Here is a 17,310-nt window from a genome sequence, read left to right on the forward strand (position 1 = left end):
TATTAAAAAATAATGTGGTATTCGTGGGGCTCGAACCCTAGCAATAAAAATCCCGAGTATCATTTTCTTTCGAGACTAAGCACGCTAATCACTAGACTACACAAGTCCTGATGAATAGTGGCATTTAAATCATGTTTGTGATATGACCCTTGACTTAATGGACTTCAAGTATTTCTCGAAAAGATGCGAATCTTATGTCATAAAATTATATTTTTAAGGTGTAGTGGGTCTTTGCTCCATATTTTTGGTAACCAAAAAATGTTTATTTTTATGCAAACCATGAGGATTAACTTTCAATAAAATGGAGCGAAGACCCACTCATATTGAAAAATAGTGTTGTAGTAAGAGAAAATGACTCTCTTTGCCCTCTTTAGTGTGTGTATAATATTTCATAATCAAATAATTTCAATCTTCGTGAGATTTTTGCCAATTGTAGAGATTTTACATAAAATATATTTTAATGTCAGATGAAATATCAAGGAAAATTTTGATATAATTGAGATTTAATTTTTCACCTTCATGTTTCTCACACTATAGGCTTTTCGCTCATCATGTTCACCCAAGTAAAACGCAACCATTTATTCATTTATTTCCTTAGTTAGAGTTATTTGAATATCAATATTCTACTGTAGGTGAGATGGGCGGATCAACAAGTGGAAAAAATTCGAAGAAAACGAGGCGGTGTTTTTGGTAACTCGGAGGCGAGTTTAAATTTTATAGACCCTTTATGGAACAAGGAGTGGTATTTGGTAAGTGTTGAGTTTATTGTGAAGAACTTCTCTTTCAGAAAAATATCAGTCGTTCTATAAAGTTCTGCGTTGTCAGGAAAAAAGAAACATCAAATGGAATCATTAACAAGGATTGACATACTTTTCAGAGAGACAGCGGTGTTATTAAATGATTTAAATAAATAAGTTCAATTGATTACAGGTTTTTCATTTGAAATACCATATCTTATTAACTAAGAACAAACACGGCCTTTGCTAAAGGAAAAAGAGTTCAGTTGTAGATCTACAAAATATTCATGTGTAATTCCGTGCGCATTAAGTTATGTTTCTGCTATAAAAATTGAATGGATTTAATTATATTCCTGCTATAATAATAAAATAGTTTGAACAAATTGTAGGTACGCATTTGCACTTGCATTAAGGAAAAGCTTGTCCTGAGCTATTGAGAGGGAAATTTTATCTGCTTTTGAAAAATGATTATTTTCTTGCAGTACAAGTTATAGTCATATAAAGATCTCTCTAAACAGTTAAATTTTTATTTATATACACTGTCCCCTACAAAAATTTAGAATTGTTCAATCTAAATTTAATTTAATTGTCATATACAAATTTAAATTAAAAATTCTAGATCTTTTGTAAAGGACATTATTTATCCATTAAGAATGATTTCGTATTACAAATGTATATTATTTTTTTATAGCATGACACTCGAACTGATCTCAGTCTTCCAAAACTCGATTTACACGTGGTTCCGGTTTGGGCCCAAGGAATCACGGGAAAAGGCATCGTCGTCAGTGTATTGGATGACGGTAGGAATTGTAGATTTGAAGTTAAAAAATTAAATATTGTGAACTTCTATTAATTGAAGGGAAAATAAAGAAGTACGATCCTTAGGTTTTGAAAATCAGCAGTGAAGTAATTGAATATGCTCACAAAAATAACTCTGGGTTAATTAACAAAGAAATTTTACCCATGGTATGTCTTCGAAGTTAATCATTATAGTCAATCATACTATATTGGGAAAATTATCAAATCTCAAATATAATTTCAGGAAATGTAAATAAAACCACCAGCTATGTATTTTCCAACTGAAAATTGATCAGCAAACATATTTTAGGATTAAAAAACTTAATAGGTATCCTGGCATTCGTAGAAAATTGTATTTTGTGTTTTACTTTTACAGTATATTAGTATTTTTATTTACTTCAATTGTTATATACAAATATTGTAAAATGCTTGTGCTTTCATTGCAAGACATCACAGATCACCTCTTATTTCATATGCCAATAAGCGTTAGTATTTAAGGCTAGATTAAAGAAATTTGATTTCCCTAAAAAATGTATTTATTTTGTACTTTCATGGGGTACAAATGTCAATTTTTTACAAGAGAGGTTCTTACTCTTCAAAGAGCCCGAATCATACTGAGATGCATGAAATGAAAATCGTTGTACGAAAAGATTTCAATTTCAAGTCTTCATACATGTAGTGAGGCTTTTTTAAATTAAATAATAAATTTTAATCGTTATCTTTCCGGGCTAAGGAGTACCCTTAAAAATATTGTCACATTATTCTGTAAAAGGTCATTAATTCTCAGAAACAAGAAAGAGAAAAAGAAATGAAGGAATACTTGTATTAAATCACATCAGCGTTAAATAATTTTAAGAATTCATGGAAGAATCAAACACTCTGAAAAAGATTTGGCGGTTTGGGTCAACAGGAAATTTAATGGGATTTTGTCCAGAACCATATATTACAAATGCATGTGCATCCTCTTGTTTCTATTTCTTGAGATATTTAAACACTAATTAATAAAAGCTTCAGCAAAAAAAAAAAAAATCTTTATACTAGTAATGGCACACTAGACATATGAGAGATTACCTTCTTATGTTGAAGTATCTTAAAATACTGCAGTATTTTCGATACATACACCATATCATGCAAGTATATTGGTAAACAAAGACTTCGTAAAGGCTTATATTAAGACCTCAAATGGCTATTTGTAATGTGTAGCAACTTAAAATCAAAATCATGATACTGAAAATATTTAGACATCAGACATAGACATCAGGCCTCAAGACCATAAACTGAGAACAGACTTAAGTCAAAAGGATGACTGCACTTAACGCCTGTTTTTGGGTCTTTTTCGGTTGCTTCTGTTGCTTTTTACGGAAGCCCATTAGTGCCAACTTGTATATATAAAGGAAACGCAGTATATAAAAGCAAACCTCAATATATAAAGGAAATGCGATATATATAAACAAACCTCGATATATATAAAGGAAATATATATAAACAGAAATATATATATACAGAACCTCGATATATATAAAGGAAATGCGAAATATATAAACAGAACCTCGATATATAAAAAGAGAAATGCGAAATACATAAACAAACATCGGTAATGCAATATATATAAAGAAAAATTTCCATCGCCTGACCTATAATGACCTTCGTTACACCAGGGATTCGCCATCATCTGATAAGCGGCTCCCTGAGCTAGTGTTTGAGTGAAAACGGTAGATGTGGCTCAGTTTCAGGATGGTTTTCAGTGTATTGCGTTTTCTTTATGTTTCTTAATATGATGATTTAAATTAATTTAAAGTTTATAAATAAGACGCTTTATTCTCACATTTCAAATGGGGCAGAATAAAATCAAAACTTTTTTGCTCGATATGTTCATTTCATGGCAATAAAAATTTTGGGTATTTTCAATTGAAATATAATTCAGTGCAAAATGCATGTCTGTGATATAATGTTTTATTTAAACAATAAAATGCTTTCTTTGGTTGTTAATACTGAAATTAGTTTCAAAGAAAGTGGCTCCCATCAGCCACGTACCTTAAATCACTTGACTCGACACTAATTTAGTATTCGGCGGTGTGATACGAGGTTTATGATTTTTAATTTCTTACATTTTATTACTTAGCTGCAAATCCGCCATCATCAGGAGCCTATTTGCACATCTGTTATACAGATTATTTAATTAGTGAGGAGGTGATCATATCACACAAATTTTTATTGCGTTTATATGACACAATAGGCAATTCAGAGAAAATCGCATTGCAGTTTTTATCTTTACTAAGAATGTGCCCGTATTTGTTTCAAAGAAAGTTGCTCCCATCAAGTCAAGTGAGTCAAGTGATTTGAGGTACGTGGCTGATGGGAGCCACTTTCTTTGAAACCAATGGGGATATTCTGGACTAAGTATATTATTTTTATAATAGATTTAAATTAATTTGAATTAGGGTATTTAAAAACTTAACTTGTTAAGAGTCCATGTTTAACATTATTTTCATAAATTCTCGGTTGTGAAAACAAACTTAAGGTAATATACGGCTAAATTTTTGTAAAACAGTAACAAGGTACAGTAGTTGTAAAAAGGAAGTTGTTCAAATACATGTAAAGCCAATAAATACACAGAAAATACGATAAACATACTTATTTCATGAATACATAATTAAATGCTCATCTACTCAATTAAATGCATTATATTAAGTAATGCTACAATTACAGTTCATCGATATATACATGCATGTATAAATAAAAAAACACTATTAAATAGCACCATTCTGCTGATTCTGGGAAAGTAATACAAGAGTACCGTAACACTGATTTCCCCCTGCCAGGAGTTAATCTGTATATAATCTTGATGGACAGCCGAGCGACACAGGTCACGCAGTGGAAAATTTTCTCTTTATATATATCGCATTTCTCTTAATATATATCGAGGTTTTGTTTATATATTTCGCATTTCCTTTATATATATCCAGGTTTTGTTTAATATATATTTCGCATTTCCATTATATATCGAGGTTTACTTTTATATATTGCTTTTCCTTCATATATACAGGTTGGCACTAATGGGCTTCCGTAGCTTTTATATCTAAACCTTATCTCACTTTTGTATGTTTATGAAAGAATCCTGTCAATTTGGAACCACATTTAAATCTTAAAATGATTTTAGACTGTGATACAATAAAATGATTAAATGTTTTTTGTCCTTACTGCTTTCCAAATATAGTGAATTTACACTTACCTGCCCTTGATTGAACATTAGGTATGCATGAGAGGTGGAGCTAACATTGTAAGAATGAGTCTAAAGTTAGACTTGATAGATAACAATGACATGTTTGGAAAAAAGAACGTGACCACTCTTTCAAATCTCCCTCTCCATTCTGTATGGCACAAATACACTTCTGACAAAGGTTTCAAAACGAAATTAACAATATGAGCACGTCAATGTAATTAAAGCAGATTTTATATCAATGCCAGATGACTTAACGTGTTCGAACACAATGTCCTAGTTAGCACAAAACATGCTACCTTACAAGTCACGTGACGGAATTTAGTATTCACAAAGTTACCTAAGGTAAGAAATCACGTGGTGAATTATAACAATCCTTGGTTACAACACAGAGAACGAATGTAAGAAGAAGCAGTTTTTTTCTCTTTTTAACCATGAGCGCATGTTTGTCTATTAATCTCCTTTTGACACATTATTATTTATGCAAATATACAACTACTGTTAAACGTAGAACAATAGACAACATGCGCTGACTATGTATAAAGTCAGTGAAAAAGTGGGCGTCCTCATTATCGAAGGGAGATTTAAGAAATTGTGATGACCCCTGCCTTTGAAAACAGATTCGAACTTCGTAAATATACACTTTTATTAAACGTAATTAGATAAAGTTGTAGATTGGATGTTGACCATTCTTGCAATGAAAAGAAAAATGTTTGTTTTGAAAGTTTATTTTGTCGCTAATTCCGCATGTCCTTAAGTGCAGTCATCCTTTGAAATCAAGATGACATCTGAAATAATTTTAATAATCCAACAAAATTTTCATCATGTGTTTGTATTTAATATACGAACATTGAAATTTTTAAAAACATAAATGAAAAATAAAACTCCAGATATTCAGAATCAAAATTTTGACTCACATCTTTTCTTCTCATTTAATGGTCTTGGTGCCCAGCTGAAATGCAGATTCTACTATTACAGCAAAGATAGATTTCAGCTTAAATTTGAATCCTACATTATAAGCAGTGAAACTTGATATAAACTGAAAAGGAATTCATGATCCAAAATCAGTGCAGAGTATCATCAGTTTTCGCTTAATCATTCATGAAAAACTGTGAATATCATCATTCTTACCTTTCACTTGAATAATCAGAATTCAGGTCGTTTTTGATGTACTTTGTCAAAATGACTGTATTTTGATATTTTAATGTTTCTACAGGTATTGAGCACAATCACACGGATCTAGCACAAAACTATGTAAGTATACCCTATTGATCAGAACACGGTTGAAAAAATTTTAAATACTAGTGGTTAAGAAAAACAAAACTGTGTACATTATAGAGACAAGATTTGCTTTTATTTCGCGATGAAAATGCATAATGATGATGTTCCATTATCAATTCAAAAGAAAATATATAGTTAATGTAGAAGTGTGTTGAAATTATTATAGATGTGTTTAAAGGGACGGTATGTTTTCAGGACCCGTACGCAAGTTATGACTTAAACGATGAGGACAATGACCCACAGCCTCGTTATGATCCAACCAATGAAAACAAGTAAGTCGGTGTTGTAGAGCAAACTTCCCCATAGCCCCCCCCCCCCTTCTCCCGGATAAATTGCAATTTAGTTCTAAGATAGAATACATGGAAATCTACAGCAAAGGACAGAATTTGAAATAGATTATAATGTTCTTAACATTATATTAGACCAAGATTAAGTATTTGAATAAATGTGTTTAAAATAATTTAGATAAACTTCATATGTAATCTTAATATGATTCAATTTTCTCAAAGTCCCAAAACATGTTTTTCAATTGTGTTTAGAGTTTCCTTTAAATAGATATTTGCACTATCCCCCCTCCCCCCCTCCCCCTATTAGTAGTTGACATCTTTAGGGTTTTTTTATCTGTTAACCAGGTTTTGAGTTCAGAACTTGGGGTCACATGCTGATATTTCATTTCTTAAAATTTTTCCTTAATTAAACTCAAATAAGATTAGGGAGGAATTCATTTTGACAAAGTACACGATATATTAATCAATTTAACAAGCTAGAGGAGAGAAAATGCTGCAAAGTAGGATTCAAACAAGTATTAATGTGATTTTAAATCAGTTTTTTTTTCAAATAAAGATATCAAAAATAAATCTGAAATTGTGACAATCAAATTGTAACAATCAATCGGATAATTAAACATTTAGTGATGAACACGCACTTCTTGTTAATTTCACATTAGATTTATAAATAGTGTTAGCTGGAGGCGAAGTATGAACTTCAAAAGAAATTTAACTGATGCACACGTGCGTTATTTCCTAAAAGTGCAAAAAATATTTAACCATTCAGATTTTAAAAAAAATATTTCTCAACGAAAATTTTTTTAAACACCGTTCCTATAATATTTGCTACAGACTCACTTTTCATCCCCTGTGCCTTGTCTTACTTGGAGATGTAATATTTAGGTGGTTTCATACTTAAAGTTTTCATGTTGATGGTGGGTCTCAATATGAAATGCTGGGAAATAGCCTTATTTGAGATTATTGGATGAAGGATTAATGAAAGATAGGTTTTCATCTGAGATTTGGAGTATTTCGACGTTTTGCTCCACATGTCGATGATAAGTAGTGCATTTGCAATATTGACTTTTTCTGCCGTCTGCTACAATATATTATTTTCAAAACGATCGTTCTTTGTCCATAATGCACGTAATTGAAATCTCTTTAAACAAAGACACATAAAAATACATAATTAAAAAAGTTTTCTTTTTTAATTGATATATACTAATCAAGTTATATTCTTTTATTAAAAATAGATATACTTTCAAAATTAAAAATAAATTAGTTATTTAAAAAAAATGTACTCTTACAGTTTTTGTTTTTTAGCAATGCACCTTTCAGAATGTAAACTATATTCAAAAACAAACAAACAATCATAAATCTATTTCGCCATTATCTGTTTTACAAAACGGTGCGACCACTGTCCATGAAATTTCTATGTAACCAGTTCCGTACTAAATGTAATCCTCCTATGTAGTTTCTTTGTGAATTTATCCTCATTTCTGATTACAAGAAAACGATGAGCTGAATTTGTGTTCCTTAAATTCGAAACCTTTGACAGCAATTACGAAATTTAATAAAAGGTACACCACCAAAAAATAGATTATTCTGTACGTTTGAATCAAAATTTTTGGTATTACTGGTCTGGGGAAAAATTGCACTTTGACTTGTAACATTTGGCAAATGACAAAACTCTTTCTTTCAGTCAATAAAAGAAAGGTCTTTAGACTGGAGACAAAATAAAATCTATATGCTTTCTTTTGAATCATTCACTGTTGAACTGGCCTGCTGCATAATATTTTTTGTTTTGAAGACATGGTACAAGATGTGCAGGTGAAATTGCCATGGTGGCAAACAACAGCAAATGTGGAGTTGGAGTCGCATACAACTCAAAGATTGGAGGTTGTTTTATGATACACACATGTATCTAATATATTCTCTGCTTAAAGTCATTCTTGGTACATTTATAAGATGCAATGAGCACTTTCAAATGTTCTTTACTAACGGGGGTTGTTAGAGTAAAGTAATGTCTTTGTCAATATTGCATACATACTAAACCAACTTGTAGGCATGCTGTTTTAGGGACGAATTGAGGTATATGACCTATATGTTAATTTAAAAATTGATCCTGTACTTTGGCAGAACACCGACAAATTTGGAATACTAAGGCTTGCAGAAAAATTATTTGCAGTACTGTGATCCCTCCCAGTGTTTAAGTTGTCACAGAAAAGACAAACTCTAAGAGCAAGATTGAGATTTAGTGTTAGCTTTTTGTGTTTAAACTTCAGGTGTCCGAATGTTGGATGGTCGAGTTACAGACCATTTGGAGGCGTCCGCCATTGCTTTCAACCATACTTATATAGATGTATATAGCGCCTCCTGGGGGCCAAATGATGACGGAAAAACAGTGGAGGGTCCAGGTCCACTGGCTATGAAGGCTTTTGAAAAGGGGATTAAGGAGGTAAGTGATAGTCCTTGTACGAAATAAAAATCAACAAACAAAGAAAGCACAGAGTGTCATTTCTCTATATTTCAATTGTGAACTTTTTGAAGAAAAAAGGAAGGCTGACAGGGTTGCTGAAGTGTGATATTTATAGCTTAATATTAGGACAAAGTTTGAAATATATTGGTAGGAATAAATACTAGTTCTTTGATTTATTCATTAATTTAATATGTTATTTTTTAAGGGAAGAGGAGGAAAAGGAGTTATCTACTCTTGGGCCTCTGGTAATGGTGGTCGTCTTGGGGACAACTGCGACTGTGATGGATACACTGGAAGTATATACACTATCTCTATAAACAGTGCGTCACAGCGTCTACACACACCTTGGTACGCAGAGAAATGTGCGTCAACTATTGCGTCAGCATACTCCAGTGGAGCATACAATGACCAAAGAATCGTATGTTTTAGTATATGGCAACAGTAGAATTTTGATATATTCAATACAGGGATTTTTGGATATATTGAATAAGGAATATCAATAAGAACAAAATACAAAGTGGATTATACTTTAAAAAGACAGAGCAATACATGTATCTATAATGTGATCTTATATATTGGGTAGTCTTAATATTAAAGAAGAAGGTATGGTTTTAGCTTTATTGTGCCCTAAAAATTTAATGTTTTCAAAAAGTTTTGAAACTGGCTTAAATATTAGTTGAGTATATGACTGTAATAAATCAGGAAAGAATATAGCATGATGGAGTACCATTCTGGATATATGACGTCATTAATTTGATGCATTTCTCTATTTTAAACAGAAAAAGCCTCAAAATGACCCATTTCAAGGGTTATTTTCCTTAAGAAAATAGTGTCCACAGCCATCGCCCATGTTAATTTTTAGATATGTTGCATAAAATTCTTTGAAAAATCACATATCTCAAAATCTTTGTGGGCGATGCCTGTGGACAATATTATCTGAAAGAAAATTCCCTTGAAAATTGATGTCTTCTGCAACTTTTTAACAAAATACGGGAAAATGCACAAGTTTATGACGTCACAATTAGCATTTGGAAGGTCATGTGAGAAAAAAGATTTGTATGATCTTTCTGCATGGAATTTCAATAATTCAAAAAGCATGAGTTTTAATTTTTTACATCACTTTTATTTTTAAGAAAAACACAGGGCAAGATTTGTATTGAAACCGTACCTTGTTCTTTATTCTCATTTTATTTTTCGATTGTTGAAACATCAGCTTTATACTATTACTTTCTCGATTGTTGAAATACGTATAACACATCAGCTTTATACTATTACTTTTCAAAATATAAAGCCAAATTTACTATTTTATATCCATTAGATGTTATATCATATTTAAGCAATTTTTTGTGGTTCATGCTAAGCTTTTCAATTACATTTCAGTACTTACAGTCCTTTGATTTCAATTATTTCTTTATTTCCCCTAAAATTAAATTAATTTCGCCCTCTTTTTTGAAAATGAAAATATGTTATACATGCTAAAGTGACAAATAGGTCCAATGGGCCGGATGTAATGTATATCGGTTTCTTTTGTTATTACTATTGTATTTATATATATATATATATATATATATATATATATATATATATATATATATATATATATATATATATATATATATACACATGTCACTGTAATAAAATATTTACTTACTATGATTAGAATTGTTTTCCTCGTGGCAGGCAAGTGCTGATTTACATGGGAGATGCACAACTCAACACACCGGGACTTCTGCTGCGGCGCCTCTCGCTGCTGGAATTTTTGCTCTAGTCTTGGAAGCTAAGTAAGAAAAATACTAGACATGAATTCCATTAATAACTGCTCCGTTGACTGACTTGCCTATGAACTGTCATATTGCATAAAAAATTCTTGAAGTATCTAATCTTCCACTCGTAACTGTTGTCCATGAAAGTTAGAACAAAAAAATAGATGTTAATGTCAACATTTAAGCAGATAAATTAATTATGTGAACATGCAGTATATTGATGACGAGAATTATCATATTCGAAGAATGTGGATAGAAAAGGAATAAGGTTTACAAAGTGTAGCAAAATACATAAAATTCCATTAATAACGGGGAAGCGAAATCCGTGATGATCTTGATCTTGAAAACCAGTTACAACAGATTACATTTTAATTATTTTAGTCCTAACTTAACATGGCGTGATATGCAACATCTCATAACATGGACCGCGGAATACTCAGCCCTAAAACACAACGCAGGCTGGAGAAAAAATGGCGGAGGTTTCTGGGTCAACAATGCGTTTGGATTTGGACTTCTCAATGCCAAAGCCATGGTTGAGGTGTCTCAGGGTTGGGTTACGGTTCCAGAAAAATATATCTGCTATGTGGGAACAAAAGAAAGTCAAACCAACTTCCCACAGTAAGCACATAACTTATGAATAAATAAATACGAACGAGTTTAAAGAGAGGGGACCCAGGCATCCATGTCTGCTGTTAAACATTAAAAAAAAAACAGTTTCGTATCTGTAATTATCTTTGTTTAATTATTTAAAAATGTTATGAAAATGTAAGCCATGATTAAAACGTTTTCATTTTCTTTCATTTCGTAGGTCAATTCAGAGTGGACAAGAATTGGAAATAGAACTCACAACAACGGGTTGTAAAGGACAGATTAATGAAATTAATTTCCTTGAACATGTGCAAATTGAATTAGACATGGAATACACTAAACGTGGGGACGTAGCCATCAACCTTACATCAGCAACGGGTGAAGATTTTTTTCCAAGTCAATTTTTGAAAAACACATAATAATCCATTTCATGGAAGACTTACGTCAAAATAGTTAGTCTGTAGTCAAAGGGATAAGTAATTTAAATATGCGATTTTAAAATTATATAAAGCTAAGTAATTTAAATATTTGTCATAAAGAAGAATACTAAGTATTTTAGCCAAGAATCCTATAATGTTTGAAGAAAAATTTCTAATGTATTATTATTATGCAATTTGTGAAACTATTGGGTCTCTTTACAATTTGGTGACTAATTGTAATCACAGGCATCAAAGTGATTTTTTAAATAAAGTTTACAAAATTCAGGTTCAGAAAGGGTTGATAACATCAGGACGCTGTACATAAAAGAAATTCATGACTGCTCAAAAAGTTACATTTTCCTGTGAATTGAAACATTACTGAAGCTGTATATTAAACTTAGAACTAGGATGTTATTAAGAAAGCTCTAACTTTAATTGCTGACATTGTATTTCATATAATATAATGTAGCTTCTGCTCTCAAAGAATATACCTCTCCCCTCTCCTCTCTCTCTCTCACATTTTTATTATGTTCCCCAAACGAAGTTTGGGAACATATTGTTTTTACTCTGTTTCTTATTATTATTATTATTATTATTATTCTTTTTTTATACTTTCTTCTCCGGTACTTTTTTGTCCGGGAGTGTTCTCATAGAACCACTCATCCGATTGACATGAAACCTTTTTAGGGTTAATAGGCATGTTGTGTAGGTGTTCGGAACGAAGGTCATTTTGCGCGCACATGCATGCACGTGCGCGCGCGTGCAATGAGTGAAATGACTGATATACTTGATGAAGCCGTAACTTTTATATTTCTTGATGAATTGCTTTGAAACTCAAAATATAAAGATATATTAGTAGTCTAGACAAGATAACATGGTCAAATTAGCGTGAACTCACGCGCATGCACGTGCGCTCTTCTCTGATTGGCTGATACAAAAATCTCAATAATTTCCTTGTTTTTTGACAAAATACTTTGAAAATTAGAATATAAGTATATATTATAAGGTGCTACAACATGTTATATAGGAAATTTCTTGAAAACACGCGCATGCAGGTGTGCTGCAATCTGATTGGTTGAAACTTTAAATGTCTATAACTCCTTTGGTTTTCAACAAAACAGGATGAAATTTATGACATGGATAGGCACATAGAGCTCCTACATTATGATACTATCAAAATTGAATGCAAGGCCATGCATGCGCATATGCTGAATTTTTATTGGCTAATACTTAAAGGGTACATCTCTCTTATTTTTCAATGAAATTCTTTAATATTTAAAACAAATGTATGTATTGTGAGACACTATAAGATAATTAATGTGAAAAATGTAGAAAACATGTGCAAGCACACGCGCTGAAATTTGATTGGCTAATACCCATATGGCTATATCGGAGTAGTTTAAATTTCCAACGAAATACCCTTAAAAATAAAGTGTCCATCTATATTACAAAAGTATTGTCTAATTTATTGAAGCTTGTAGGGAATGGGGCATCATAAGGGATTGGGGAGCCGTTTGGGGAACATCTGTAACGGTTCCCGTTACAATTAGCACTAGTTATAGTTGAAATTGAAACATAAAGCATTAAATTATAATGATGTATTTTCTAGGTATTGAAACAATGATACTAGCAGAGAGACCATTAGATGTATCAAGGGATGGGTTTCATAAATGGAAATTTATGTCCGTGCATTCTTGGGGTGAAAATCCAGCAGGTACCTGGAAAGTTAAAGTCAGAGATATGGTGAGTTTTACAGTTACGACAATCTAAGCAAAAATATTATTAATATAAACTTTTACTTAACATCATTTGCATTGCACGAGTTGAAAGTGGGTTCCTTTCTTCTTGTATTTAGCTACTGAATTTCACTGAATGTTAAAGAAGATTTACTCAATCCTACAAAAAATACACACCATGAAAGTAAAATATCTATAGAGTTTTATAATTTGATGTAAAGGAATGCAAAAATTATTTGGCACAGATGAAATTGTCTGATTCAAGATTCTCTTTAGTATAATGTTTGTGACGCCTGGCCGTTATTTTTTTTTTTAATTTTCTCCAGAACAAATAATACATCAGGTGAGGAATAATTTTTTGCAATCAGACAGCTCTGCTACCAGGAGTCTCTGATGAGACTGAAGCTCTATTGATTTGTACTAATAGTCTTATAGATAAGGAAGTGAAAAAACAGCACTTTGACCTGAAACTTAGTAGCTATGACAATACTTATAAATATAATTATGATGTATGGTTTACTTTTGCACCTAGTTTAATTAAATTCATACCAAAAAACAGAAGGAGGTGTAGCCTATTGAAGTAATTCAAACATTATACCATTTTTAGTAAGCTTTGCAACATTGTTTATCTAAAACTACATTGTAAATCCCAAATGAAGAGAACTATAAATCTTAGTGCAGATCAGATCAAAACTGTAGGAGGAGTAGAATTTAGAAAGAATTTCACAGAAATTTCTATTTAAAGTAATCATTGCAACGTCGTTCATCATAATCAAAAACCAATACTCAGAATTAAGTATCTTAGTTTATCTACTTATGTACCAAGTTTGTTTGAAATCAGACCAAAATTGTAGGAGGTATAAAAGAGCATTTTGAAAAAAAATCTCACAAAAATGAGTAAATATAGTCTACATTTTCATAAAGTTTTATTGAAAAGGGACCAACACTGTAGTTCGGGTATCGTTTTGAAAGTATTTCACAGAAAGGACAAGGTATGGTAACGGCCGAATCTGGCCCCTTATTTGATGTGAAAATCAGAACACAGTTAAAATTGTGATTGTTTGTAGTGAAGAACTTAAAGTGATGCTTGTTTTAAAACCAACACTAATTTTGATTCAAAGCTCACACGGAGGCCACAAGAGGGTGCAGAAGTAAGACATTTTCCCGAATTTCCTCAATTCTTGTGAAATTTTGTCATATTTGAGCACAAGCATGCCTATCTGAGATTTTCATACCTAGGATGCATCTGATACTAGTATATGAAATATATAAATTTGGTAGGTAGGCAAGCTTGTGCTCTATGTTTTCTGAAAAAAAAAATGTACTGTAAAATCGATGAAAATTTGCATAAAAATGGGAAAATTCGGAAATTGACATATTTCCTGACCTTCCTGTGACCTCTGTGTATCCCATAACTTAGAACTAATACTCATTTTGTGGCAGGGGTGACAACAGGTTTTTATTGATAAACAGTGTTGCATCATTCTAAAAGACACCCAAACAAGGGGCCAAAAAAGGGTCTTAGCCTACTTGTCCTTTCTACTTTCAGTAAACATGGCAACTCCATTCGTCGAAATAAAAAAAAAAATTTTAGAACACGTATTTTCCTTACAGAAAGGAAAAAATAATAGAGGAACTATAAAATCGGCGCGCCTAATACTGCATGGAACAAAAGATATCCCTCACCACATGACACAAAATGGAGGGCACCGGATATACAACGACGAATACAATCTGGTCAAGGACGAACGAGATGTAAGTTTTGAATTTAAAGTGTTGCATCATAAAATTCTAAATCTTTTATGTAGTCTGACAATGAAAAGATTTGCATGTGAATTTTGAGAATATATGTACAAATTAAATCTACTTTAATAATTCAACTTGTGTTGATAATTATACTTCAGGTTCTAAGGGTTAAATTTCAACTTATGTACATGAATAAGTAATTTCAGTAAAATAAAAGGGGATGAAATATGATAAAAGATTATTTTTAAGACTGCTCAAAATTACATATCGAAAGATTCTATAAATCATGTTAAAAAATCATAAATTTATCTCTTATATTCTTATATTTATGGAAGTGTGGGTATATTATAATTATTAAAAACTACATGTACGTTATGATGAAAATAATACAATGTGGAGTAGGGATTTCTGTGTTTTTTAATGTGTGCTATTTTATGAAGGGATATATCAATGATACAGTAACTGTCTTTTGTCAATGTCTTTATTAGGAGTCGTATTACCAGGTATCTAATTACTTTCTTCTAGGAATTGTTGTCGTGTTTTAATCATTTTAAGTTATGTTAATTTTATTTGTGTTTGGCATATTAAGGTTAAATATCAAGGGGTATGTATAAAAGCAGAAAATATTGCACAATGCACGTAAAAACATAAGAAAGAATATAGCACCTAGCATGTATGAAAGCCAAGATTGTACCAACACTCAGCGCTAGGCGAGAAAATCAGACCATAACTCTCAGATTTACTTTAACAATGAATAAGAAAATCAAGAAATATTAACTTTACTCAACAAAAAAGTGCTCTTCCGTTCAAGATGTCAGCGTACATTTATTCACAATTTTAATGCATACACGTTTGCATCTGTAAGAAAATATAATGAAAAAAAAGACTTCGTAACATCTTATGAAAAATTTACCTGAAACTATCAGTATGAAGCAAAGTCATATTCGCGCAATTTGTTTCATTTTCCACTTGAACTGTGATTAGACGAAGCCGATTATAACAAAAATGAAAATAAGGCTTGTTATTGTAGCACAATCTTGTACATTGTTCATGTGTCAAAATCAAATTGTCAGCATCAGCAAAAATCAGGATCCTTTATAAGCATAAAATAGTATATAAAATCTGAATGTACACCATTTATATGAAAATTATAAATATATTGGTCAGCATGGTAAAAATAAATCACTTAAAGTCTGTATGTAATCTACTCTATACTGTTTGAAGTGTTCAATAAATTTTGTGTTAAAAGTTTTATGCCTGACAAATTTGCACTTGCTTTGAAGTGGTGAAACGATTTTACGAAATGAGCTTGCACTGAATGTATGCAATACCACGGAAGTATACACCAAGTCAGGTTGAAATACATTGCTGTATCAATTTTGTAATTCAAACGTTATAGCTTTGAATACATGTATATATATTGCATGCTTGTTTTCTGTTTTTAGAAAGTTAGCCCTATATTGTGCCTTGTGGTCTTTAACAAACACTGTTTTGTGCCATACACATTTATTTACACATTTTTGTCAAAAGACGGTTTTCATATCAATTGTATATTATTACTTTATATACACAGTCCAAATAGCACGGCTACACGTACATACACCTTATCAAGCGATTACAATCGCTATTGACTCATTTTTCCCCAGGGTTTGATATAACATTTGAGATTCCACGAGATATATTCCTGAAAATTGTTTTTTCTAAAACAGTGAAAACAAAGTTAAACAAAATAAATTCAACACTGTCAATATTTCTTGCTTGGAATTAAAATTAAAATGAATTTATATGTAGTTCTGAGATTTTTAATTGGTATTAGACAAATCAATCTGGTTTCTTGAAATTTTACTTATTTCTGAAAATTTACATGCATTTTCTTTCCAGGGACGACGTGAGATGGCTAAAAAACTACAACGCCTTGTCCAAACTCTCCTTTAGACGCTGGGTAGGGGAAATTGTTAATGTTAAAACAAATAAAAAAGTAAAAAAAAAAAAATGTTTTTTTAATATGTAAATGTTTAAAAAGTAAAATTTATGAAAGAGATCTTGACGACAGGGAGTCGATGATACATGTACTACAGGTACTATAGAAGTCATGACCCCCGGGGTAAGGTTGTGGCCACAATAGTGAGTCGAAATTTTCATTGAAAGCCTATCCTTACTATTCTTTAAAAAGTCTTCTTTCAAGAACAATGGGACCAAAATTTGTAATTGCCACGTAGTAGGCTTTCGACCAACGCTCAGACTGAACATTAACATTTGGTATAGGATAAACATTTT

The 17,310-nt window shown here is 31.6% G+C and overlaps 1 protein-coding gene across 3 annotated transcripts in view; it reads left to right on the forward strand.

The window, feature by feature from the left end:
- The window catches only part of LOC133182915 (neuroendocrine convertase 1-like), a 30,048-nt gene extending 13,032 nt beyond the window's left edge, over window positions 1-17,016 (forward strand). Inside the window, exons 3-16 of one of the 3 annotated variants that reach the window (XM_061317769.1) lie at window positions 633-749; window positions 1,429-1,537; window positions 5,972-6,009; window positions 6,232-6,308; window positions 8,113-8,201; window positions 8,588-8,760; window positions 8,987-9,199; window positions 10,462-10,562; window positions 10,926-11,162; window positions 11,353-11,510; window positions 13,161-13,294; window positions 14,902-15,042; window positions 15,623-15,637; window positions 16,915-17,009. In XM_061317769.1, coding sequence (XP_061173753.1) covers window positions 633-749; window positions 1,429-1,537; window positions 5,972-6,009; window positions 6,232-6,308; window positions 8,113-8,201; window positions 8,588-8,760; window positions 8,987-9,199; window positions 10,462-10,562; window positions 10,926-11,162; window positions 11,353-11,510; window positions 13,161-13,294; window positions 14,902-15,042; window positions 15,623-15,637; window positions 16,915-16,968 — 1,656 coding nt within the window. In that variant the 3' untranslated portion in view covers window positions 16,969-17,009. Of the gene's footprint in view, window positions 1-632; window positions 750-1,428; window positions 1,538-5,971; window positions 6,010-6,231; window positions 6,309-8,112; window positions 8,202-8,587; window positions 8,761-8,986; window positions 9,200-10,461; window positions 10,563-10,925; window positions 11,163-11,352; window positions 11,511-13,160; window positions 13,295-14,901; window positions 15,043-15,521; window positions 15,537-15,622; window positions 15,638-16,914 lie in introns of all 3 variants that reach the window. The other 2 variants (XM_061317768.1, XM_061317770.1) reach the window with 2 other exon arrangements.
- The last annotated feature ends 294 nt before the right edge of the window (window positions 17,017-17,310 follow it).

This window comes from Saccostrea echinata, unplaced genomic scaffold, assembly GCF_033153115.1.
Source record: "Saccostrea echinata isolate AGI-Se365-2 ecotype Australia unplaced genomic scaffold, CSIRO_AGI_Sech_v1 ptg000009l, whole genome shotgun sequence".
Lineage (NCBI taxonomy): Eukaryota > Metazoa > Mollusca > Bivalvia > Ostreida > Ostreidae > Saccostrea > Saccostrea echinata.